General features: G+C 27.1%; 1 protein-coding gene across 1 annotated transcript in view; it reads right to left on the reverse strand.

Moving 5' to 3' along the window:
- Positions 1–17,452, reverse strand: part of LOC142326773 (transmembrane protein 87A) — a 64,245-nt gene that overhangs the window by 22,456 nt on the left and 24,337 nt on the right. Inside the window, exons 5-10 of the mRNA XM_075369470.1 lie at positions 15,951–16,169; positions 12,759–12,923; positions 9,732–10,015; positions 6,958–7,176; positions 2,486–2,606; positions 443–546 (exon numbers count right to left, since the gene is read on the reverse strand). Coding sequence (XP_075225585.1) covers positions 443–546; positions 2,486–2,606; positions 6,958–7,176; positions 9,732–10,015; positions 12,759–12,923; positions 15,951–16,169 — 1,112 coding nt within the window. The remainder of the gene's footprint in view (positions 1–442; positions 547–2,485; positions 2,607–6,957; positions 7,177–9,731; positions 10,016–12,758; positions 12,924–15,950; positions 16,170–17,452) is intronic.

Genomic DNA, 17,452 nt, shown 5'->3' on the forward strand with positions numbered 1-17,452 from the left:
TAGTATTTCTTAATTGTCAATAGTTCCTTTTACTTTCTTCATCACTAGCATTCTTATATTTTCTACGTTCATCCATCGGCTGATATATATCGTCTGAAACCCAAGGTTTTCTACCAGTTCTCTTTGTTCCACCTAAGTTCGTTCTACTGATTTAAGAAGAAAAAATATTACATTAAAAAAAATAATAAATACTTTTAATTAAGCTGTACATCAGAAACAACCACAGTTGTAGGACTTTCCTGTCATGCAGCTAAAGCTGTGTGATGGGAAACTCCTACAACTGTGCTGTCAGCTTTTTTTTTAAACATTTAATATTTTCTCTAACAATTCTTAAGTTAAAAGTTTTAAAATGATAGATCAACTGTTCCAAGTATTTTCTAAAAATTTCTATTAGAGCACTAATTTTATTAAATAGTACAATTAGTTCTGAACATCTACTTACCTTTGGTTATTATTAGTTGGTCTCCAAAGAATCATAATAACAAGTAATATAACTGAAAATAATAATCTCCAATAAGCTTCATCAACCCATAGTTCATTCCAATTCTATAATAAAAAAATATCCAAAAACATTTTTAAAGTAAAACTAAAAAAAGGACTTCAATATAAAAATTAATATTCAAAGAAGTAATCCTCTTAGGTTAAAAGATATTTTAATTAAGTCGATGCAGCTTTAAGAAACATTTTTTGAGAGGATATAATGTATTTTCAACTTCATCCAAAACAAAATGAAAAAAATTCTGATGTCACTGATTTCATATGATCATGAAATTATGTGCAACAATTAAATATATAACTAAAATTAATCTAGAGAACCGTTGAGGTTTAAATACTAGAAGAAAAATTTGGTTAATGTTTTCATTTCAACACTTAATATAAATGCATTTTTATTTACATTTAATACATGAGCAGTAATATATTACATCAAAACCATTGATAAATTAAATAATATTGCATAATATAAATGCACATATTCCATACATTTAATTTATAAGCATGTACTGTATTTATATTCAGCGTGATAAAACAAATGCTAATAGTACAAACACTGCAAAAATTCAACTGTCTTGTATAGCCAGCTAACAAACAAAAAATTATTGTGCAAGTGGAACAAATTAATTAATTTCCAATGAAATATGCATTCTTTGAATAAAGAATTTAATTTTTGTTTTAAAATTAATCCATGACAGACTGCAATAAGACAACAAAATCAAATTGTTTATTTCTCATAAGATAATTCAGTTTAAAAAATGTTTAATGTTCTTGATCACTGAGATGAGTTCAGCAGAATCAGGCACTTATTATCAACCCACAACTCTATCAAGAAAGGACTGTCCACAATTGGATATAAAGAAACAACTACTGTCTTTGAAGTTGTGTTTACTTATTATTGGTACAGCACTTTCAAAATTAATATTGGTGATGCTATCTGCTAGCAGTTGTATGTGCCAAATTTATCTAAACCTCAATACAATCTAAAACATTTAATCTCTAAAGAAATTTTTCTGCTTTAATCACCCCTTTCACCCATGATATAAAATGGATCATCATTGGCATAAAACTGATTCTGGAACTGATGACTGATGTTAAATTTTTGACATCTCAAGAAGAGAAGTTTGCTTTAATGAATTCAAGATAAATAAAATGTAAATTAAAGTAATTACACTTCTTTTTTAAATTACATGTACCATATAGCAAGTCAAAAATTAAATAATGAGAAAGTAATCACACAAGTAATTTAAAATTATCTAAAAGGATGGAATGAATGGAATTGTAAATAGAATACGAGTTTCCTGTGAAAGATGGTAAACTACACTGATCGTCTCAAATGGATAGAATTTCCTTTATCACCAGCTCTCCTCATTCTTCAAACTATTCTCCAATATTGGCTGCAGATCTAGTTTCTTCATGCCGAAAAATGCCAGAATCCAGGGACTTCTTTTATTGTCTGGAGTTATACAATGAACCTAACAGCTTAAATGTTTATCAGGTAAACCTAGGCCTGCTAATCTCCCCAAAAGAAAGCAACCAAATGAACAATCGCAAGAAAAATTCAAATCAAATAAATAATAAATGGCTGAGAAACTATGAATTAAGTTCCATGACAAATTTGTTTTATAATCATCATGGATTGTTTTGGTCTTAGCTTCACATTAAGGAACAGTTTGGTTTTTATATAATGGTGAAATCTAAGATGATGAGCTTTTTGAACATTACTCCATAGAAAATCATTTACTTTTGTATGGTTTGTAAGGATCAAGATTTTTAAAAAGCTGATGCTGTTTTAAAACACATCATTACATCAAAATCCTTACTAAGTAATATATGCAGACATGAATTATTTCTTTAATATTAACCTGTAAACTAAAATATGTTTTGAAATAGAAAATAAAGAAAGCATCAAAGGATTCAATTTCAGATCTCTTTATAATTAATAAAATAAATTTCTAATTATAAAAATAAACAAAAAATCAATAATACTTACAGATGCACAAAGTGAAAAATGATGAAATTTCATCGAATATAACATGAAAACAACGGATGAAAATACGGCAAATATCAATGTTGTAGTAAAAAGTCTATAAAGATTTAATTTAACCAAATTCCTAGAAAAAATAAATAAACAATCAGATTTATTAATTTTTGTTTGTTTTTTTTTACTTAGAATTATAAGCACTCATATTAACTAAATTAAAAAAAAATCATATCCAGAAAAGCGTCTGATACTATTTGCAGGGAGACATTATAAAATGTAAATCAAATTTGGAAGATTTCTTGAAATGCTTAACTTAGAATGCTTTATGCTAATATAAACAAAAATAGACAGTCTCCAAGCAAATAATTAAGGATGAAGTAGTTTGTAAAAAAAAAAAAACTCCTAATTTCACATCAGTTTCCTAATTTACCCTAGTATTAGTATTCATTATTACTCAATGGCTGCAGCAGTAATACACTTGTCTAAGAATTGATCAAAGTTTTCTTTTAAAAAGAATTTCCTAAAACTTTCAATGTAATATTTGAATGAAATTAGACTATAGTAAAATTATGTAGCCTAAAATTACAGTATAACAATATAACTTGTTATACCGATTCACTGTTTTTCACCGATTCACCGATTACACTGAATACCGATTCACTGTAAACGCTTACTCTATTCATCCTTGTTTGAATCTGTTATTCGATACGGCTTGACAACATGGGGATCAGCCGCAGACTATCTCATAAATAAAATAAATTTAATACAAAATAGGGTCCTCAAAGATATTGCTCTTTATGATTCTGATAACAATTATGACACTAATTTAAATAATCTTACAAGGTTTCTGTCAGTTAGAGGTCTATTTAAATTCTTAATTATTTTTAAGAACTTTTACAACAGTGAATACAGGGTAAATATAGAAAGTGGATACAATTTGAGAGCAATGAGCTTTATCACAGATAGATATAATAATACTTACGGTAAACGATTAAAGAAGTACGTTGTTCCTGCATTACTTAATTCTTTACCGAATCACCTCAATAATGTAAAAATAAAAAAAAATGATTTAAAAAAACTTCTCATTGAGTGGGCATTACTTATAACGTAATAGGTACTAACAGGATTCATGTTGGATTTATACTGGCAGTCCAGACAATTATAACATGATTATAGTTATTATTTTAATGTTGATAATTATTGTAAATCAATAAATAATGTATTGTTGAATGGTTAAAGCTTAGTTATTTATTTTCTTTATGTAATTGTTGCAACAAGATATTAATTGTGTAATTCGTTGTTGTAATTAAGTATAGTTTTGTTTCTTGAATATAATTTTAGTTACTAAATCTAATACATTACAATTATTAAAGAAATAATTTGTTCATTAGTTTTTAAATATTTAGTCTAATTTTGTAAAATTAATTTTTATAATTGTACTACTATTATAAGTATTATAAAACTAATAATATCTTTAGTTGTTACATAAAATTGGTTATTACATTAACCACTTAATAATGTAATAATACTCTTTAGTATATCTGTCGACAGACTTAGGTCTGACGGATGACCATGTAAGTTTTAAATTGTAAATAAATAAAAAAAATAAAAATAAAATAAAAACTTACATGATAAATGGCCACTAATTTTAGAAATAATTTAACATTTTGCTTATATTTTACATAATCACCATCGTTCTTTGTTTAACTACTCTTTTATAAATTAAAATGTAAGCAAAGTTTTTCTTCTTCTAAATGCAAGTTATAAGGTATGCAACAAAGTGCATCAAAAATACAAATCAAGAGATTATTAAGAAAATCATACAAATACTTGTTTAAAAAACTTGATCATAAAGTAAACAAATATTAAACTCTAACAAACCTGCTGATGGTTCAACATAAACTGGAAAAGATATATTATCATCTTCTGTTAGTCACAGAAAAAACTAATCTATACATTATATTGCTGATCCATGCATGTGTGTTACATTTTTATCCACATTTGTGAAATATACTGCTACTTTTTACAGACTGGAAACAATCATATTAAAAACATGGAGGTATGTTGAGTGATGTAATTTTAGAAGTGATCAGCTATCTGTATATGTATATATATAAATGTTATGATTTTAAATAACCAAATATGGTATTACTGTATTAACATCTTCAGGATGTACAGAAAATAATGAAAAAATTGTAATTTCAGATCAGTAGATTTTATTTTTATTTTACTAAAGAGTTCATGTAAACATTATGAATAAATTTACTTTAACTGGAAATACAAATTTAAAATATTAAAATCACAGAATTATTCAGTCGGCCAAAACTTGTTCTTGATTTAATAAACAGATAATTTAGTTATAATCAAAGTGTTAGTTATAATCTCCTTGTAAAACTGAAGTTGTAATGTCTCACTGGATTAGTTCACAGAACTAAACCTTAAATGGTCTTCCCAGGTGTATTTATACTCCTGTCTTCTTTACCTGCTTGACTGGATCTAACATGAAGTGTGAGAACGATCAACTGAGGCTTTTGTTCCCATTAATTCCATAACCAGATTCGGTAGCTTTTCTCATGACACAAACAGGAGTTTATTGTGTGTCAAAAGGCAGTACTACAAAAGACAACTGTTATCTTTGTTCCTTTCTGGATTCCTCTAATTATTATCTTTTCCACTACTTTTACAATAATTATTAGGAATCCATTACTCAGGCCCACTATACCAGTCTTGTTACAATATCTAATCTATGATAAGATATGAATAATGTGTCGTCAATGGTTGATGTTTCTCAGTTTTGTTTTGTGAGGATTACAGATAGCCATCATAGTCGGTTCATTTTCATTTTTTTACAAACATACATTACCTGTGATGAAGGAATAAAATTTCAATATATTTATATAGTCTTAATAATCTGTAAAATAGTGATTGGTGTTTTCTTCATTTTAGGCATTTTTTCCAAAGTATTTGTCATTCATAGCGACCAAAAATGTTCAACTACACAAATCATAATGGCTTTCATATGTAAAATTTAAGTTTTCTAGAGTCTGGAAACATTCTCTTTCAAATATAAAGTATCAAGCAGTGAAACAGTCAACCGTTCAATCATTTAATGAATCTAAGTAATTAAATTTCATATAATCATAATAAAAACATGACCCCGCACTGTAAAAACCGGAAAAATGTGTCCGCATTAAAACCATATGAGCATGAGTCACCACTTACAAGATTTTAAGAGTAAATTAGAACATATCACTCACACATAAAGTTTAAATACGGACATGGTATGCTGATGATATTCTCATTATATATAACCCGGTAGTCATACATGAAATAGATAATAATAGAATGTTAAATTATTTGGATGTCAGTACTGAAATAAATGACAACCAAATTGAAACATCAGTATATAAAAAACCTACATCTAATATTGTAACAATTCATGAAAAATCAAATCACTGTTGGTCTCATAAAATTAACAGTTATAGAAATGTGATTTTAATAGAGCAATCCAATACACAAATTATAACAAAGAAAAGTTAAATGATAAAATGAAGATCATAAAACATGTAGCGTTTGAAAACGGATATGATACTACTTTAAATAATAATATTTTTAAGAAAACTATTGAAATACAAAAATAAAATAACAACCTTACAAACAATAAATAATAAGACACAAAAGAGTGAAAAAATATTAAGTATTTATATACTAAATATCACTGAAAACATTACTAAAAATTTCAATAAAGAAATATTTTATATCATTATACGAACCTAGTAACCACATAATAAAATAATCAAAAAATAATAAAATAACAGTCTGTGTGGAATTTATAAAATTAAATAAAATGATTATGATGCTATTTATGTACGAAAAAGTAACAGATCTTTTAAAACTAGATTTTTGAACATTATAGAAATTACAAAAATAATAAATTAGGTTTGCCTAATATGGCAGACCATTTAATAGAGAATAAACATTCTATCTCTGTTATTAACACAAATTTATAAATATTAAAAATTAATAATGATATAAAATTAAATATATTAGAAAAATATTACATATATAAATACAAACAAAATTTCAATTTGATAAACCATCAGACAATGTATCAAACACTGTCTGATGGTTTATCAAATTGAAATTTGATAAGACCATCTCCATCAAGGAGATGGTCTTATAAAAATTGCAACAGATAGCAGCACTCATGTAAATTAATACACAATTTTCATTACTTCATTATTTTAGTATTTTTGCTTTTAAATTTTTATTATGCAATAATGAAATTATTTCAACTATGACTGATGATGCGGGATCCAATGAAAGAACTTTCATGAAAAATTAAGATAAAATAAGTGTTTTCTCACTCAATATTCTGTACAAGGTGATTTATTTAATAGAATCTATATATTTTTTTTCTTCCTTGAATCATTTTTCAGTAATTAATTTTGCAATACTTAGAGAAAAGTAACAATTATCACCTTCTTAAACGAAGTGTTCTAGTAGTTTGAACAAGACTAGTAAATATCCACCAACATATTGCTGAGTCGAGAACAGCAACAGGAATATTTGCTATCACTTGAGGATTTGCTTTATCATCTTTTGGTCGCATAATTTGAACATATGCTTCAAACGCAGAAAGAATGAAGTACAATATACCTGTACCGACAACCCTATGTAACATTGCTCCTAATCTTGGCCTGAAAAGTATATAATTTATCACATTATACAATTATAAATAATCTAATTAATTTTTTTTTTAAATACCTCATAATTACTAATTTAATCATTATTATACTGAACAACTAAGGCAAGCTTTACAATACATTAGCCTTTAAATTGTCTTCAGTTAAACATAAGCAGTGCTTCCTATCAGTATTATGGTATAGATTTTTCAGACCTATAAGTTATGTAATACATGAATTTTACCCAGTAAAATTCTGAAGAATTAGTCTTAAGTATTTAAATTTTTGAATATGTATACAATAATTATATTATTTCATCCAGAAGTTTCTAATAGTATTCATTTTGCTCTTAATGAGGTATACAAAATTTTTCTAACATGTATAGTAAGAAAGATCTATAATAGAAGAATGAAGGAAGATGAATATAATTTGTGTATAAAGTATAATGAACACTACATTATAATGAACATTCTTCTCTTGTTCAGCTCAAACTTAACTAGTTCTGTAATAAACTAAACAAACTGAATTCTAACAATGATGGTTATAAATAATAACTAACAATCAATTTCAACATAAAGAAACAATATATTTATTAAGATTTAAATGGAAGAAGGGATTGAAATTAAAACTGATAGATTAACTTATTAAATCCATATGAAAAGAGGGAAAAACAACATTAAGTTTTAAAAATGTAATCTTTATTGGCAATTCAAGCATATTAATACTACAAAATAAATCTTCTAAAAAAGTTATTCATTTTCTGACAAATTTGCAGTTTGTCAGATAAAAAAACAGTAAAACTATACATCTTACCAATCAATTTTAGACTTTATTTAAGGGTGTAGTATTTTTCAAGTCTTTTACTAAAACAAAACATTTTATCTTAACAATACAATAAAATTTGTCATTGTCTTTACAACTGAAGGGAAGCAGAACCTTTGACAAAATTTGTTTAAAATAAAGGGTAAATTCCCTATTTTATTTTTAACAATTGGGTATTCCTAAACGGGATCGGTGTAACTTTTGCCATGATACACATTGCTTTATTGTAAGGGAGCTCTCCTTCCTCTGAGAGCTAAAAAATACATATATCATAAAAATTAATCTACAAAATTACTACAAAATAAATCTTCTAAAAAAGTTATTCATTTTCTGACAAATTTGCAGTTTGTCAGATAAAAAAAACAGTAAAACTATACATCTTACCAATCAATTTTAGACATTATTTAAGGGTGTAGTATTTTTCAACTCTTTTACTAAAACAAAACATTTTATCTTAACAATACAATAAAATTTGTCATTGTCTTTACAACTGAAGGGAAGCAGAACCTTTGACAAAATTTGTTTAAAATAAAGGGTAAATTCCCTATTTTATTTTTAACAATTGGGTATTCCTAAACGGGATCGGTGTAACTTTTGCCATGATACACATTGCTTTATTGTAAGGGAGCTCTCCTTCCTCTGAGAGCTAAAAAATACATATATCATAAAAATTAAAACAAGGTTATTTATTTTACTTAAAAATAAAGTTTTAATTTAAAGTAGTTTAATTGAAGGGTAATTGCATTCTGAAAATATAAAATACAATTAAAGAAAAAGTAATATGATTCTTTTATAAAGTTGTAATTTAAAGTAGTTTAACTAAAGGGTAATTGCATTCTGAAAATATAATTAAAATACAATTAAAGAAAAAGTAACACGATTCTTTTATAAATTAGTTAACATTTTAATTCCCCTATAGAATTTTATACTACTTAATACTTTATGTCATATACTAATTATACTTTAGATCATTCAATGTTAAGAAAATGAAAATTCTACTATTGATCAGACAAAACGTTATTTCGTTTTAGAAAGCATGTTTTGAGACAGAAGTTGAGTCAAATAAATTGTTTCTCTAATTACAGAATCTACAGAAGGAATAATGAAAAACAATCTGCAGTTACGAGTCAAGTACTACTTCAGTAATATAGTTAACAAGCAATAAAAATTATATAACACTCAAATGCATGAATAACAAACCTAACAAAATTAAAATTATTTTTCTCCAATATTATATTTTTTCTGGTGCGGAATAACTTTAAACATATTTAATACATCACATTTTAATTACCTTTACTTTTTTAAATATAGAAAAACATTCATGAAATAATGTAAAGGAAAACAAAAAAGGCTTCAGTAAAACAGTGCACACACATTGAAAATGAAGCAAAAATTATACTCATACTTGAAAAAAACTAGTAGACAGAAGTGTTTTGCTAGACTAATCAGTAAAATGGATTATTAACAAACAATTCAAATTGGAACGAATAAAGAAACAACATTTTTAACCTGAAAAATGAAAATAAGCACATTAAATTTTATTATAGAATTAATAAGATGTGATCAGATAGTGTTCCAAAATATAAAAAAGAGAAAAATTGAGGAGATATTCTTGGGCTCAAATTTGATTATTAAATCGTTTAAACTTGTTCCCAAGAATATCTCCAAAATGCTGAATTTTATTCTTATTGTATTTATAAGTAATATTTCACACAAAAAATTCTAACAGAGATAATGATATGACTTACTTAACAATTCCGAAGCCAAGACTGACTATAATAACTAACATTCTGGCAAGAGTTCGCTTGCCACATGAAACCAATTCAGCAACTAGCATAGCAGAAGGTACAGGTTGACCAGTAGTATTGATACTTTGGTATTCTGCATAGAACATTGCTTTCTCTAACATTCCTAGCAAAATAACACCTCCAATCCAAAACTGAATTCGTAAAAGATCTCTCCACTGAAGAAATGAGACTATTAACCAAGCTGATCCCATAACAAAATAGCCCAAACACATTGCACCATAGAACTGTAAAAAGAAAGTAAAGAAATTGAACTTTTAGAAATCAGATTATTTTGTCATCTTAATCAATAAAAAATATCAAAATAAAGCAAAGCAGTCTAAAATGTAAACTGCTCTCTCTCTCTTTTTCATAATGAGAAATAAAATAAGTTCCCTGTTTTTAGAGAGAAAACTGTTGTAACTTGTGAACAGTTTTGGAACATAAAAGAAATAAAGCATTAATAAAACATTACCAACAATTCTAAAAAACTGAAATCTTTTAAATATATTTTAAAAGAATTGTATTACAAAAGCAATCATATGGATCCACATGAATGTGTTCAATAATGTAATTGGTAAAGCAATAGTAAAATCAGTAAATGTAAACTGAATATAATAACCAGTATTGTAATAATCTTGTTTTGTTCATTTTCTTTTGATAAAATAATTTTTATTTCAGATTTTTTCCACAACGAAGTATCTGAAATATGTCAAAATTTGTTCAGATTATTTATTTGTTTAAACTCTACAGTTTGTTAATCCTGACTTTTTCTTTTAACCTGGTTAACACATCCATTAACATTTTTCATAAACAGTTCATTTTATAAGTATTTTAAGGATCTGACATTTAATTCATAATGATAGATAAGAGCCCATATTGCAACCACTACATTTGTTTTACAAATATGAGGACCAACTAAAACATAAAGAATACTTATGCATAGCACGTGTGAATGTGACTTCGCATCAATCAGGCAATTTCAGTTAGCTGCCTGTTATATTAGCTTATATGAACCATGTTTCACGAATGTAAAAATATGTTATTGTTCTCCTAAGCATTTAAAAATATGGAAAAATATAAAATTCTGCCAAATGTAAAATTGAAGTACAACAAAATTTTTAAATTCAAAAAGTTTATCCCAAAGAAATTTATAGGCAAAAAAAGAATTGTGAAATACTGAAACTTTGAATGAATAAAATGAGAAAATGGTACACCAGGTTTAATTAATAAAGGAAGATTCAATGAACATTTTTCCAAATAACCCTCCTACTATAACTGAAGAGCTGAAGTTACAAACTGATAATTAAATTTATAAGAAAGGATGATATGAGATTATTAGACAATCCATAAATAATGACTACTACTGGATCGCTCTCATTGCTCTTCTGCACTCAGCTGAATATCTTGAATATAGCTTGCTTTGTATTTAAGTAAAAACCATAAGGAACTTTGGCTCTAATGATTTTCAATTCTTGTTTCTTAAAGAATTATTATGGGGCAGTAATTTTCAAGTACTGATGAAATTATAAAAACTACTACCGATTCCTGACAAAAACCACCATTAGATTTCTATAATGATGGAATAGAAAAATTAGCGATATTGTTTAAATTTATATAGTAACATTGCAGAAAAATAAACAAAGTTTTATTCAAAGAACAAAATACATATACTTTTAATTATATTTACAATTCCATACAGCAAAATATTCTTTACTTTTTGGATGACTAATGCACATGATTTTTTTGTACTTTTATTTCTTAAGATATATAAGTTTTGTCCAGTTAATCCCCAATTCTTTTAATTAGCATCCTAGATATTACTACTAACAGAATTAACATCATGCTGCAACTGGATGGTAACAAAGGAAATCAGCCTAGAAAAACTCCCACATAATACTTTGCTTAGTTTTCATACTATGCCTTCTAGTGAAAAGTGTTACATGTGCCTGATGATTTTCATTGAATTTAAAATGGATCATTTTTATGCACAATGAATGTGTGAAATTTTGTGTTTAAATTGGGGAAATCTGTTACACAGATACTTTGAAATATTTGAAATATTAAAAACAGCACTTCAAGCCACTCATATGTGCAGTGGTAGAAACATTTCAAAGATTGCAAATCAACTGATGATTATCCTAATTTAGATCAGCTGTCAATGATCAAAATCTTAGATGAAGTGTTTTTTGTCAAAAATTTCTTATACAACATGAGTTAGTAACCAAGGAATATTATCTTGGATTAATGAATAAATAAATGTCTTTGTGAGGCTTCAGAAAAAAAAATGCTGACAACGTCTGTGCACAATCATGATTAAACTGCCGATTTTTGATGTACCACAAGACAACATTCGTTTCTTAACCTCCTTCTTTTCCTGATCAATCATCAACGGATTTTGATATTTCTCAAATTAATTATTATTGAAAAGCTGACTTTCTGAGTCCCCCCCCCCCATGATAAACAAAAATTCATTCACTAGAATGGAACTGCACAATATTCCAAATGAATTATTTCAGAAATATTTTGAAAGGATATTAAGGAAATATTTTAAAAGGATGTTAATGATGTTCTCGATGTGAGGATACTATTTTTTTCTTTTTGGGTGGCTTGATGATACTGCCACATAAGCTTGAAGTTGTGTGTGGGATATGGGAATGGAATTTTGTAACTATGAAAAATGTCAATGCCTGACCGGAGATTAAAACCTGGGACAAATGGATGAAAGGCTGATATGCTACCTCTCTGCTATGGAACTCGGCAACTTTGAAGGCAATAATAAGCTCTAAATAAGCAATAAATATTTTACTTATAAATTTTAGGAACTTACCAATCAAACCTAATAAAAAGTGTAATTTTTCAGTAAGTATTTTTCTTGAAAAAAAAACAATTTTATTTATAGTTTTAAGAAATTAGACCTGATCAATACAAATTTGTAATCGATACCAACAAAATTATATTAAAAATAAAAATCCTGAACAAAATACTTACAGGTAATAGTGGCCAATCAGCAGCAGATAGATAGCCATGCTTTCCAAACATTTCAATATGAACTTTAGCAACAAAATTTTCTCCAGGTGTTTTTGAATTTATAGTCAACATAAATGTATAAGATCCATCCTTTTGAGTAATAAACACTGGACGCTTTTTAAAATTCTAAAACAATAAATCAGTAAATAACTATGAATTACAAATCATTTTTTCACACCTAAAATATTTAGGTTTATATACTAAGTTTTATCATCTATTAATAAAAAATTTAATTGTAGACGAAAATATACACAAATTCTTACATTTTAAAACCTACTTTTGTTTAGGCATAATGGGATATGCAAAGTTAGTTTGCTTTATTTTATAAAATTCTTTATTTCTATAAAACAGCAAATAAAACTGATACATTTTTTCACAGATAACACTTCCCAAAATAAATGCTTGATTCTGTTTCGTTTTTTGTTTATAACTCCCAAACTTTATTTAACATAAGTTTAGAAATGATAATCAGTATGTAGTGATATCTTCTCTATTGGTTTCCCTTCCAATCATTTGATTTTTGATATAGACCCTTACCAATCCTACCCAAAAAGGTATGTATTTGTTGCCCATGGTGAAGGATCTTGTTCCAAAGTGCATGAAACAAGGCACTGTTTGCATCAAAGCAGAATCAGCTTATTTCTTACAATTCAACATGTAGTTGAGTTGAAATAAGTTCACAAGATCTGGAGCTGTTTTGAAGAATTACAATAAAAGAACAATACAATATTATTGAGCGACTTTGAAAGCTCAATTTTGAAATGTAAAATACATAAAACAAACCAAATCTAAATTAAACACCAACAAAAATTTTTCAGACATTAAATGCTACAACATCATACCTCAAAATGTTAATGGTTATGAGATCATGAAGAATGTGGTGACTACTGACATGTTACACTGTCTCAACCAGAGCTTAATTTCTTATGGAACGTGCCAGAAGAACAGAATTTTGACATCAATATTTTTATATTTCATGCCTACATCAAAATTAAGTAGGAATAATTTATATAAAACTATTTATATCACTAACATCATTTAAAATGATCAGTCCAAAAACTTTAACTGTATTCCAGCTATACCAAAATGGCAAATTTGTTTCTTGAATACACTACATTAAGAAGCATTTGTTTTAGTTTTTTTTTAGGGGTGATGAGAGGGAAACATTACATTTTATGTATAGTACTGGTTACACAAATTCACAGAATACACTAGGATTCTGTCCTAACTGTTGAGACACAGATCATGACAATTCACTTGGCTCCATATGATTCACACAGCTCCTGATGATTCACTCAGCTCCATAAGATTCACACGGCTCCATACAATTCACACAGCTCCTGGTGGTTTACTGGGCTCCACACTAGAATCTGGCAGTCTCCATCCATTATTTGAAGACTCATATTGTGTTTGTTACAATTCATCATCAATGTGAATTATAATAAATATAATTTATGTTGATAATTTAATCAAGGTTTTTTATTTATTTAATTGAACCAGCAAATAATTAAACATATTCAGAATAATTAAATCTAACCGATGTATTTCACAAAGGCGGAAATTATTCAACACTAATCTCAATCTTATCAAGAATGCAACAAGGAAGCTGTTTTCTTTCATATAATACAATACCGTTTCACACATTGGCAGGCATAGTAGCAACCATATTTTTAGGTTATTGATAATGATGACTTAAAGATAAATAAATAATTTTTGTTTTTGGCACAAAACACGTGCAAATGTGCATGTGGCATCCAAATTTTAGAAAATCAATATTTAATTTAAATAAGGTTTTTGAGTTTTTACCTTTATCAGATTCTCCTGTAGATCCCAGGAAAATGCTATTTTTCTCACTATAATGGCATTTAACAAACCTTACACATTTATAGCAGCATTACCTCCAATTTAATTGTATTAATTTAGATCATTTCTGATCTAAACAATAATTTAGGATTTACTTAACATTATAATATGCCTTATTATAATATATACCTTCCAAACTATATCAACATTAGCAATAGTCAATGTTAATCTGTATAAATAAATTCTCTGTAGTTAATTATTTATATCTTTAAATGAGTTTTGTAACATTTAAATTGTATCACTTACTAGTTAAACAATAAATATTTAGCAATGATTAAGTCATTATAATGAAAGTACAGTCAGAGAAAAATTAAAAGAAAAATAATAATTATAACCATTATAAATTTAAATTAAATTTCATTTAACTTAATACTGCCATATAAAAGGAGGCTAAAGCCCCACAAGGAATGTTGCAGTTCTGTGTTTCCAATAAGGTAAAAGCAATAACAGAATCCATATTTTGTAATCATTAAATTAAAATTATTTTATTATCAGTAAGTTGAAAGTTTGATCAAACTCTATTCCGTGTGTCAATCTCCTAGCTTTAGAATATAATCTCTATTCTCTGTTTTAAATATTATATTTGACTGCCTTAGTTGTTTTTATCAGTAACACTTCCTTCTAAAACTTGCTTACTTTCAAATTAAATCCTATCCTTGCACTGAATTCTCATACCACTCACTTTTTGATTCTTTCCTACATTTAATTAAAATTTTAATATTACCAGCAAATCTTATTATTTTCTTTGGACTATTCTGCAATCAATAGCTTCTACAAATTAAAAAACTACAGGGGACAGGCAACATCCTTACCTCATTACTTTCTATAATGTTTTTCATTTTATACTCTTATTATAGTCACTCTTCCACTTGATTCTTATACCAATTATAAATAACTGCTCTGTACTTCAATAATTTTTTTTTTTTTAATTTAAATATTCCATCCAATTCTATGTAAGCAAAGTTTTTAAAATCTACAAATGTATATAGCTCTGTTTTTTTTTTTTCAACTAGTATTCTAAAATTAATCTGAGAGGTAAAACAATCTCTTGTTTCTAATTTAACTCCTCAAACCAAATGAGTCTAGTATACCTCTTTCCTTCTACTCTTTTATAAATTGTTTTACTTTTTGAAGTATAAAATGCTAAACTATACAGAATAATTTCTTATGCTTATCTATCAGTCATAAATTCAGCATAATACTTGTACAATCTACTCAGTCCTACTTTTTTCAGACAGAATAGTAGTTTATTATGACTACTTATTTAAAAATTTTAACAAGAAGATTTACCGTAGGTATATTTTGAAAATACTGTAATGATCCTTGGTCTTTCTCATGTTGATCTTCCTGAGGTAATTGTTGTTGCTGCTGCTCCGACTTTTTCTGGAGTTCTGTTTGTTCTTTATCAGTGCTGCGTTTATTAAAATCATCATCATCATCTGGAGGGACTGGAAATGGTCCACTAATCCTTTCAGTCTTTTCATGTACCTCCATAAACTTGCTTATCTTCTATAAAATAACAAAAATAAAAAAAAAATAATTTAATAGAAGTCCTATAAAATTTCAAAATCAATTGTCAACTTACAAAGTTGTAAATCAGAAACATCTAATGATCGAACAATGGGAATCCAGAATAAAAGTCACAGACTAGCAAAATGGCATCAATTTTGGGATATTTTAAGACCATCAGGAAGAATAAGTAAAAACTATCACCAACGTGAAGTCAGGATATAAATTAGCACCAGGTCAATCCTTACCATCCTCCAAGAACTGAGGTCATTTACTAAGGAAAAATACAGAATTATAAGAATTTGTGCTTATGAAACATAGTTTGCTGATTTAAAAAATAATACTTTCAAGCAAATCGGTTGAAAATTGGGCAAAATATGATGAAAACCCGTGCCATAAATCACAGATTAGTAACATATGTTAGTATAAGTGAAAGTAGATTCAGAAAACTACGTTTTATAAAAATCCCCACCACTCAAAAGGCTATTCAGATTGACAAAAACACATTTTTACTGCATACTGTTATTCATTACGAATTGATGTGTGTTACATGTTTACCGATATCATTTATCAGAAAAGATATTTGTAAACCTCAAGTAAAAGTGACGTATTTATGACCACAAATTCCTTTTTTTTTGTGTGCCGTATATCATTTATTATTTATTTATTATGTGTTTCAATACAACGATATGTTGCTAGTAAGATAAGCTATTTTTGTAAATAATAAATAAATCCGTAATCCTCATAGCAATTATAATACACAAGTCACACACACACACTCACACACAAGGACATTTCTGAGAAAAAATGGTCATATTCTTTCTAGTCTAAATAAAACATTTTACATCGTATAAACGTCGTTCAAATTGTGTAATAAAACTGATTCCTTTGTGAATATAAAAAAAATAACTGACTTAGATCCCATATAAAATGATTTTGTAACAGCGTTTTAAAACTGACGCCGCACATAACCAGTTCCAAGGCTACATGATCTGAAAATGTTAATAATAATTTATAGATACTCAATTCTAATTAATTTTTATATAATTTCCATGTTAATAACTGAATATTTATTTATTTTTTATCAAAAGTTAAACAATATGAGACACTGGAAAAAGTAATGAAGAGTTAAAAAAAGTCAATGAGATGCAACAGTAAGGAAGATAATGAGACGTGTTACAATTGCAGAATATAATGTACCAGTATAATACTGTTTATCAAATAATAAAAACTACAAAGTATAGAACGATATAAAAAGCATATCGCCACACACCATTGAGCTT

This window comes from Lycorma delicatula, chromosome 6, assembly GCF_047948215.1.
Source record: "Lycorma delicatula isolate Av1 chromosome 6, ASM4794821v1, whole genome shotgun sequence".
Taxonomy (NCBI): Eukaryota; Metazoa; Arthropoda; class Insecta; order Hemiptera; family Fulgoridae; genus Lycorma; species Lycorma delicatula.